This window comes from Macrobrachium nipponense, chromosome 18, assembly GCF_015104395.2.
Source record: "Macrobrachium nipponense isolate FS-2020 chromosome 18, ASM1510439v2, whole genome shotgun sequence".
Lineage (NCBI taxonomy): Eukaryota > Metazoa > Arthropoda > Malacostraca > Decapoda > Palaemonidae > Macrobrachium > Macrobrachium nipponense.
Genome location: NC_087211.1, coordinates 82198014 through 82208013, shown reverse-complemented (window position 1 = coordinate 82208013; position 10000 = coordinate 82198014). Strand labels below are relative to the sequence as shown.

At 38.4% G+C, this 10000-nt stretch overlaps 1 protein-coding gene across 3 annotated transcripts in view; it reads right to left on the bottom strand.

Annotated features, from left to right (window-relative positions):
• The window catches only part of LOC135197276 (uncharacterized), a 134182-nt gene that overhangs the window by 16607 nt on the left and 107575 nt on the right, over positions 1-10000 (bottom strand). For all 3 annotated transcript variants that reach the window (XM_064224396.1, XM_064224395.1, XM_064224397.1), the window contains 2 exons: positions 3434-3657; positions 2051-2200 (listed from right to left, as the gene is read on the bottom strand). In XM_064224396.1, the coding sequence (XP_064080466.1) occupies positions 2051-2200; positions 3434-3657 (374 nt within the window). The remainder of the gene's footprint in view (positions 1-2050; positions 2201-3433; positions 3658-10000) is intronic.

Here is a 10000-nt window from a genome sequence, read left to right as displayed (position 1 = left end):
CGTGATCTTTCACTAATGGTATTTTCTACTACAAAATAAAGCACTTAATACAAACAGAAATATTTACATAATCAGAGAAAGAAACCATACATCTACAACACTCCAGATCATTCGATAATTCAACAAAGAAACGAAGACATATACAGCCTGTGGCTACGCATTTCCACATCCTGGTATAAATGTTAAGGCTTTTCATTTCAGTTAATAATACCTAAAATGCCGTTACGAAATTAAATTTCAAATATCTTCAAGGCCTAATGATTTTTCTCCTCATCACTTTTCTCCAAGAGTAACACATGGTACACCTACTGGAAACCAATCTCTATTGGACAATAAAAAAGAGCAATATACTGACTTTGGTCAAGGCTAGTTACCAGTACAGGTTGTCACTAAAAGAATTAAGAAACTCTTTATTGTTCTAAAGGGTCCACAATAATACAAAGTGTTCAAGAGTCTGTATATAATTTTTAAGACTACAAAAAGCTTTCGAACCCTTCCCTGGGTTCATCTTCAGTCCAAATGAACAATTAGTTACAACTTACAAAAAGCTTTCGAACTCTTCCCTGGGTTCATCTTCATTCCAAATGAACAATTAGTTGTAACTAATTGTTCATTTGGACTGAAGATGAACCCAGGGAAGGGTTCGAAACTTTTTGTAAAGTCTTAAAAATTATACATGGACTCTTAACACTTTGTATTATTGTGGACCCTTTAGAACATTATATATACTCTCGTGATAGAGAGTTTTTCCCTACTAAACTCTATTACATACATAACTGTGTACTTACTGTATTTCATGTTGAGTGTAAAAGTACCACAAATGAGTGTCTATATTGCATTTTAAATAGCTGTGTGTGTAAAGTTAATGTACAGTGTGTGTGTGTGTGTGTGTGTGTATGTGTGTGTGTGTTTAAACAACATCCAAGATTTCCATACTTCTGTAGGCAAGGACACAATTAACTGTCTACTCCATTAAATAAAACAAATATAAAGTGCTTTAATGCTCTAAAGCTGGGAGAAGGACTAAAAAATATCAATTTCTAAACCTATAAACTTTTACTGTCCTAGTTTCTTCCCCAAGAAATGTCACACCATTAAAACTAAATTAACTTAACGTTATATCTTCTCCAACTCGTCTAATGATTCCAGGCATTTGTAGGAAACCTATTTGGTGGCTTTCACTGCTCTCCTGTTTCAGTAACTGGATACAAAGAGTACTTGATACCACTGATCCACAGGGGGCTAACACGGAGACTGGATGGAGGGGTGGGGGACTGGGGGATCTGTTTAAGAGTTCATTACCTTCGTATAATTCAATACGGAAGATTTACGAAGTTCACTGACATTTTATGTTACAAAGTTTCAAGAATATGCTAACTTTCTACAAAAGACGACCTCTGCTAATATCAAAAGAAAACTGATATGGTATGTATGCAGTACACACAAACATATGTTACAGTACGTATGAACACAATATACACAAATATTTTATATATGAGTACTTTTTTTCTTAATACAGGATATTCATATGACCTTCTTTCAAGCACTACTGAAGGATAACTATGAATGTGCATAGTTGTCTTGAGTGGTTTTACCATCTTAAGCTTTACAAAATTTTCTGAAATTGCTCTCAGTCGTTACATTACCAGAGAACATTAATAAAACATCCATGATGTCATTGCATAAAACTTTCATCTTGCCATTAGTATCAACCTTATCAATCCTCAAGTCTCAAGATACCAACAGTGTAGCTAAAACAAGAAATTACCTCACATGCTTCTAGACAACCACAGAGAATAACATGAATCTACAGGTCATAAGATGCAACTTAGCTACAAAAACACTACCATTATCTAGTGCATACTGTATCTTTTTCAACTTTTCGAGAAAACCCATTCCCAAAACAAACTACAAAGAAACAGGAAGGTAGAAAAAAAAAAAAGAAGAAAACAGCAAACAGTGAAATGTCTTTGCCCAACACCTACTTATTAAACAATTCTACCATGCACAGAGGACTACTATTGCCTGTTTCACACAGCAATCAATTTACCCATTGATGTGGTGGTAACTGTTCTGCTCACTGAGCCATTACTCTTTGGCACATCAATACTTCGACTTCTGGTGGATCTCCTGTTCCTATTTTGAAACAGCTCCTGCTGCTGCTGCTGCTGTTCAAGGGTTTCCTCTCCATCACTCGTATCTGAAAGACGAAACCATGTTTATTTTCAAGCCCAATGTGACTTTTGAAACATCCACAACTTCATTTTTAAATACCTTAGGCTGCCACTCATCAATGGAAATAGTTATGCTATATTTATCCTCGCTGTGCCTTGAAGACAAGCGTTGGAGACAGACTCAAACATACATTTACAAAGAATCAAAGTGGTTTATCTAATCTTTACTTGTTTGAAAGAATTCAGCATATTTTTTGTAACAGTAGTCTATGGATAGCCAAGCAACTAAAGGAACTTGATCGAAGCTTTGTGACAGCATAATGCATCCCTAAAAGTTTTGAATTTTCAGGAAACTCTACCTGCCAATGATTACCAAGCAGACATATCTCAAATTAATCAATGGAGTCCTCATTTAACTGTATTACCATCATTTTTAACAGTAACATTACACTTGTCTATTACTGTACTAAGTGAATTCTTACATTGCCATTTAATTCACTTTGGTCCTGTTTCACGGAAATGTTTGCACTTTTTATTAATATAATAATTGTGGACCACTTACTTTCACGAGTTACAGCTGTACTAAAAAAAATATAACACCTTTTATGATTATGCCGTCACTAAATCCACCAGCACTTTCATGGTCTTATTTTTCTCCAAACAAGGAACAAATTTTAAAAATTTTCTCCTTCATCCACCCTTGGAGTAAAGCCGCCATAGGAGGGTAGTGTTGTCAGTGAACCTCATGCTGTGCAATATAGGCATTACTTAAGGTTCTTTGCAGCGGGCCTTTGGCCCCAAGCTGCAACCACTAAGTTCCTTTTACTGTACCTCCTTTCATATTGTCTTTTTTCTATCTTGACTTTCCACCCTCTGCTAACACTTGTTTCATAGTGCAACTGCTTTGAGGTTTTCCTCCTGTTACACCTTTCAAACCTTTTAGCTGTCAATTTCCATTTCAGTGCTGAGTGACCTCATAGGTTCCAGTGCTTGGACCTTTGGCCTATATTCAACTCAACCTTCAAACCAACTCATTAATAGAGTTAAGGGAGCTACTTCACACACTTCTACAACAGATCCCAAGAAACAACTGGTTAAAAGAGAAGTCCCATTTTGCCAATTTTCTCTCAAGAGCACACAGTTCTCCACCCATAGAGTAACAGAGAACTTCAAGTACAACGGATTCCAAGAAACAAATGATTAAAATAAACAGCTTCCTGCAAAATGCCAAAAGGTTTTCGTGGCGTGATCTCACTCACCGGACAGGGCATCCATGGCTTTGTGTATAGTCCTCGACCTGAGGTCCCAAGTGTGACTGGCGGCGTCATCGGCCGCCGAGAATTCCGAGGTCCTGACATAGCCGATGGTCCCACCTTTCAGGGTCCGCCGGGACATGTTCGGGGACCCGATTTTCCGGTCGGGGGTCACACGTCGCCGGTACGTAATCGAGGCGCTATAGGTGTAGTCGGACTTGGGCTGCTCCCTGTTCCCAGAGGAAGAGAGAAAACATCATAAATATAAAATGACTGAAATGCCATTCATTTCACTGTTCGTATTCCGACGGGCGATGGTGTATTCCACCCTGGAAATGATAAATAAACAAAGGGAAGGGGAAATACACACTGGTGCATAAGCCTGGAAATCATAATGAAAAATCATTATCATCATCATCATTATCCTTATTTAGAAGAACTTTATTCATATGGAACAACCCCACTATACACAAGGGCCATTTACTTGATATTCAAGCTTCCAAAGACTTTGTTTGTTGTTGTTGTTATTATTATTATTATTATTATTATTATTATTATTATTATTATTAATATATTCAAGAGAACCTTACTCATTGGGAACAAGCCCACCACAGGCGCCATTGACTTGAAATTCCAGCTTCCAAATACTATTATTTTTATTATTATTATATTCAGAAGACGAACCCTATTCATATGGAACAAACTCACAGGGGCCATTTGATCTGCAATTCATCCTTCCTAAGAATACTATGATGGGCTCATTCGAGCAGTAGCAGTAAGAGCAGGTAAATGGAAATACAGAAAGAGATCTGGTCTTACACACACAAACAAAAGTTACACACATATTCTTTCCTGGAACCGACGATGACGTAATTACGGCAAAACCGCAGACCTTTCAGTCCAGAGAACTTATTATTATTATTCCCCGGAACCAGTTAGGAATAACAGCCAGGTTGGCCCAAGGTTGAGTGGAAGATTTCAAATTGAGTACCTAATAACCCATAGCTCCTTTTATCATTACAAATCTACCTACAGTTCCTTTGTAAAACTATAATACTCTACAAGTATCACTAACTACATCTACCCAGAAATATTACTATGTATTTCCTCCGTTTCTACTGCCATTACTACTGGACTGGTCACGAAACTTGCGTAACAAAAGCTTGAAATCTTCAGACTTACCATCCCTTCCAAGAGCCTATTAACCTGAATTGTTACGTAACAATATCTGAGACGTTAAGACAAATTAAGAGATTTTTAATAATATCAGTACTGCTGAGGGGGCCTTTTTTTTTTTCTTTTTTACTAAACTTAAGGGGGAGGGGGGCTTTCTTACTAAACTTGAACTGTCAATGTATAGGCAAAAATAATAACCATTTATAAAAGGACTGCTGGTATAGTACGTGTACTATCAAAATGAGAGAGAGAGAGAGAGAGAGAGAGAGAGAGAGAGAGAGAGAGAGAGAGAGAGAGAGAGATCCCTTCACCAAAAAAATTATAAACCAAAGTTATTCAAGGCACTGTTAGTCTGCATCATTTCGCAGCATAACTACGTCTGACGTTAATCGTACAAAAGGCGACACCGAATGATAATGTCTGCGCTACAAAGGCATAAAAGGCTCATTTCCATTTCAGATTAGGCAGAGAACACATCCAATGGGCAGAGTGTTGCCTACTATTCCATTGAGACGATGCGAAGGAATAGAATAAAATGCAAGATAGAAACATTACTTCTGACGATATATGGCAACTATGCTAGCCAGTGGGCGGGGCTTGCGTCCTCGTTTAATACACGTTTATTTGAATGAATTATCTGGATATATACCGAATGGTGTAAGCTGACAAGAACACGAACAAGTCGCAACAGAACTGATCACAGAATGAAAAGCAAAGGTAAAAATGGACTATTGAAGATTTTAGCAACTTGTAAGGGGAATTAAAATACAGGTTTAGCAGATTTAACTAACATTAATATGAAAAGGAAGTCCACATTTTACCTACGAAATCTTAGTGTTCCATTAAATCATCTTTTGACAGTTTTATCTTTTGCAGCAGACACCGTTTAACTCTGGCTGTGAACATAAAATCTTGCTGGTCATCAAATTACTAACTTACATGTAAAGCAGCGTCTCTCTCTTATTTACACAACAATGACGGAACGAAATGGATCACAAGCATCAAAGACCTACCGTAAATTAAAGCATTAAAAAAATAAAGATTAATTCGTTCTCACATCCACCACCCGCGGAAGGCAGACGGCGCCGGAAGGAGACTAAGCTATATAACAATATAATAAAAATACAAAAAAATAACATTAAAAGTACTGGTCCTCGCCATAAAAAAAGACTACCTCCTCTCCCTATTTCCTTACCCATGACCTCCTCCTCCCCCTCCCCCTCCTCCTTCCACCTCAATCTGCTGCCTTTTCCTCCTTTTGATTTCGAGTTGTAATGTGACTCCGTTGGAATCTCCAACTCAAGCCGGACAAACTGGTCTGCCAAAAACTGGGTGGTGTGTAGGCTATTTTATCGTTAATTCGACCAACGACCAATATATAAGTGTGTGTGTGTGTGTGTGTGTCAATATTAACTTCTTGTAAGGATGGGTAGCCACAGGTGGTATCATTCTACCGAGGTCGTACAGGGGTATCGTTCCAATAAGTACCATCCAGTACACACACACAGAGTGCCCCTGTCATTAACATCTTGCACGCATGTGAGTGTATAAAACACAAACGTGCGCGCGTAAACTTATAGAACTGGTCAGAATCAGCATACAAGACCGAAAGAAAAATAATAAAACCAAATAAAATATAAAATAATAAAAAAAGCAACAAAGGCCGAGAGACTACGCTCCTTGTTTGTAAATTTGGATTACAAAGTTATACCCAACGCGAGCGAACTTAAAATAAAAGGACCCTTTAATACCATGATAAAAAAAAAAAAAAAAAAAAAAAAAAAAATACTGACTGAATACCACGCTAGGAACGGTTAAGGACTGATGCTTAAGGAACATAACAACGAAGAGATCACAATATAAAAAAGATAAGGTGAATACCGTAGAAAAAAAAAAAGCATATCAAGTTAAAAAAAAAAAAAAAAAAGGAAGAAATCACGAACCACAATGTGAAGTTGTGCAAACTCGGCGGCAATCTGGAAAAATAGATTTATATCTCGTCTAAAGACACAAAACTTTAACTTAAAAGTTAACTGTCAGTGAAATTACGAGGTGTATTGATAAGACCTTCGATTGAATATCATTCGCGTACTGCCAAGTCATTTTCCAGATTATATGACATCAAAATGCTCTCGCTCTCTCTCTCTCTACCTATTCGGTTGTCGCAAGCTCGACTCCCCGTTCTGCCAACGTGGAGTCAAGAGGAATATATTTCTGGCGACTAGAAATTCATTTCTCGATATCATGTGGTTCACATCCCACACTAAGCTGTAGGTCCCGTTGCTAGGTAACTCATTGGTTCCTCGCAACGTGAAAATTTCTAATCCTTCGGGCCAGCCCTGGGAGAAGGGCTGTTAATCAGCTCAGTGGTCTGGTTAAACTAACATATACAAAACTAAGTCCAACACTAAGTGTCGTAGAGGGCCTTTATAAAAAATCAAAATTAGGCTAAACATAAGTTTCCTGTGCTTTGTCTTTCACAAATCTCCACTCTTTTCCATCCTCCCTTCCCTCATATGTTTTGTTTTGTCCAGGTAGGAGCGAGTCCTCAAAGGCTCCTGTGCCCAAAAAGAAACCCAGCTGACCCTATCCAGTATTATTCTCCCAGGGGTCGTGAGAAGGTTATGTCAAAAGCCGAAATATTTCCTTCGACCTTTTCATTACTACCTTATTTTACACGAGGAACTTCCACCTAATAATCCTCCTAAAGCTTTATTTTTAAATCGTCAAAGGCTTTAATAGCTATAGTTTCACTGGCACACTTAGTTAGATTTACGCCCGTATTATATTACAAGTAGGCACCAGCAATACTTCTGGTTAAATCATACACGCATACATAAAGGCATCAATAAATACACACACATAATACACGCGACGACGAATATAATCTCTACTACGAAAAAAGCAAGTCAGGTGGTCGCTAAAGTCCGCAAAAGGAACTCGTGTTCTTATCCGCATTTCGTTTTTCCTTTCACTTATAGTCAACCGAATTCCTGATGCTTGAGAGAGAGAGAGAGAGAGAGAGAGAGAGAGAGAGAGAGAGAGAGAGAGAGAGAGAGGGTGTTGGTGGTCAGCGTAAATTAATCGACACGAGAAAACCAGATAGTGAAAGGGTTAAAATAAAAATAAACACACAAACGACGAGAAATTCAAGGTGACACCTATCAGACGATGGGCTGAAGAATGGGAACACGACGTTTCTCTCATTCTTCTGTTTATCCAAGGGGTGGGGGGAAGGGGGTGGGGGGTGGGATGGGGGGCCCTCATATCTTTGTTCCTCCAGGCGCAGGTGTAACCTCCCTTCATTAAAACCTTACAAACAAGATTTGTAAACGGAACGATGACCACAGATGTTATAATGAGCCGACTGTTCCTTAACCTATTTTTTACAACTTATCAGGCGTGAACCTTTACTTTTAACTGTCTGCGAGTTCGTTTGTACTGTAACGCTAGCATGTATGTTATAAATTTCTTCCAGTATGTGGGTAAGTAAATATAAAATTATATATATATATATAAGTTATATATATATATATATATATATAATATATATATATATATATATATTAATGTATGTGGTGTGTGTGTGTGTGTGTGTATTGTTTATATTGTTTATTACGTTGCAAGAAACCGAGGTTACTCAGCAACGGGACCAACGGCTTTACGCGACTTCTATACTTCTATCACCAGAAATACACATCTCTCACCCCCTCAATGGAATGCTCGAGAATCGAACCCGCGGCTACCGAGGTGGCAGGCAAAGACCATACCAACCACGCAACTGAGGCGCGCATAAACACTTCCAAATTAAACCGGAGAAAAACTGCAATTACAAAATTTGTACTTTAATATAACCTCGTAGACATTAAAGCTTGAAATAAAAAAAGGTTTAAGAATTATCACGCATCTGGAAGCCGTAAAAACGATTAAATTTAACAACAGGAAACAAAAACGAAATAAAGAAAATCTCAAAGTAAAAGGTCAAGGAAAAACATAATTGCTCGTCACGGGTATTTGGGTTGACGGTTTTTGCAACGAGATAACTGTGTGAGGGAGAGAGAGAGAGAGAGAGAGAGAGAGAGAGAGAGAGAGAGAGAGAGAGAGAGAGAGAGAGAGCTTAATATCGATAAGATACAGAAGAAAAGTAAAACGTTTGAGTGAAACATATAAAAAAAAAGAAAAAGATTTAAAACACGCATATACCCCGCCGCCCCCCCCATTACGATACTATACAAGGGCATAACACAACAAAAAATGAATAAGACTACTCTCTAGTTTGACTTATATTCAAACCCCAGCAATAAAAAACAAAATAGCCACTACCTTCAAACTAAACAAAATACAATTAAAAAACATACATTCGGGGGACATTTCACAGGTAAGAACCAAAAAATAACAATGTTATTCACCTATATCATTCAGCAATGAATGCTGGGAAGAGAACCTCCTACCTTCTTTCTCGTGACCCTACCTTCTTTCTCCCTCGGTTTTGTCAAAGGTTTCATTGAATAATCCCCAGACACCATATTTTGACAAAACCTCGCTGGAAGTAACAAGCCGATACAAGCGATTACCCTCGGGGAAGGGTTTGGGAAAGGCTGCTCGCCCTTTCACGACCTATTGCCCGACCTATACCTACTCCCTCTCGCCAAAGAGATTAGATTTTTCCTCGCCATTAGACAGCGACCACAAATATGCTTCTCCGTCAGTATCAGGACCTGATTCCAGGTGCTTGACACCGACGATCGGGGCTGGGTAGGAGGGGGGGCGGGGCGGTGTGTAAATGACACCACTGAATTTGAATGTTCAAAAATTATTTTATGGGTGGTTCGGGAGCGTCTGGATGCACAGTACTGAAATTTTGAATGACTTGTAGCGCGTTACCTCTATGAATAATTAAGTGCCTTAAGTGAGGTTCAGTATCTGAAAAAATACTCCTATGAATTTGAATGCTATTAAGGTAGGCCTGAATCTAAATGATGTGTCTAAGTTGCAATATCATGAAGGTGGGCCTGTGTGTCAATGATACTTCTAAATTCTTATGTCAGAAGTGTGGACCTGTATGCAAATAATGCTTTTCATTTTCAGTATCATGAGGGTAGGGATCTGCCTCCTAAGAATACCTCTACTATACTTGAAAAGTCATCAAAGTGGGCCAGTGTCTTAGTAATACCTCTAAATTTGGACGTCACAGTGGTGGGTCCCCAACTACATACTATCTCCAAATATGAATGCCCCACTTAATGCCAACTAAAAAACTGATAAAAAATGTTACTAACAAGAGAACGATCAAAACTACGAACAATTAAACGAGAGAACCATAAAAACTACGAACAGTAAACCTCCATGAGAACCGCATACAACTATTGCAACAACGTGACGGAACTTCGCACACCA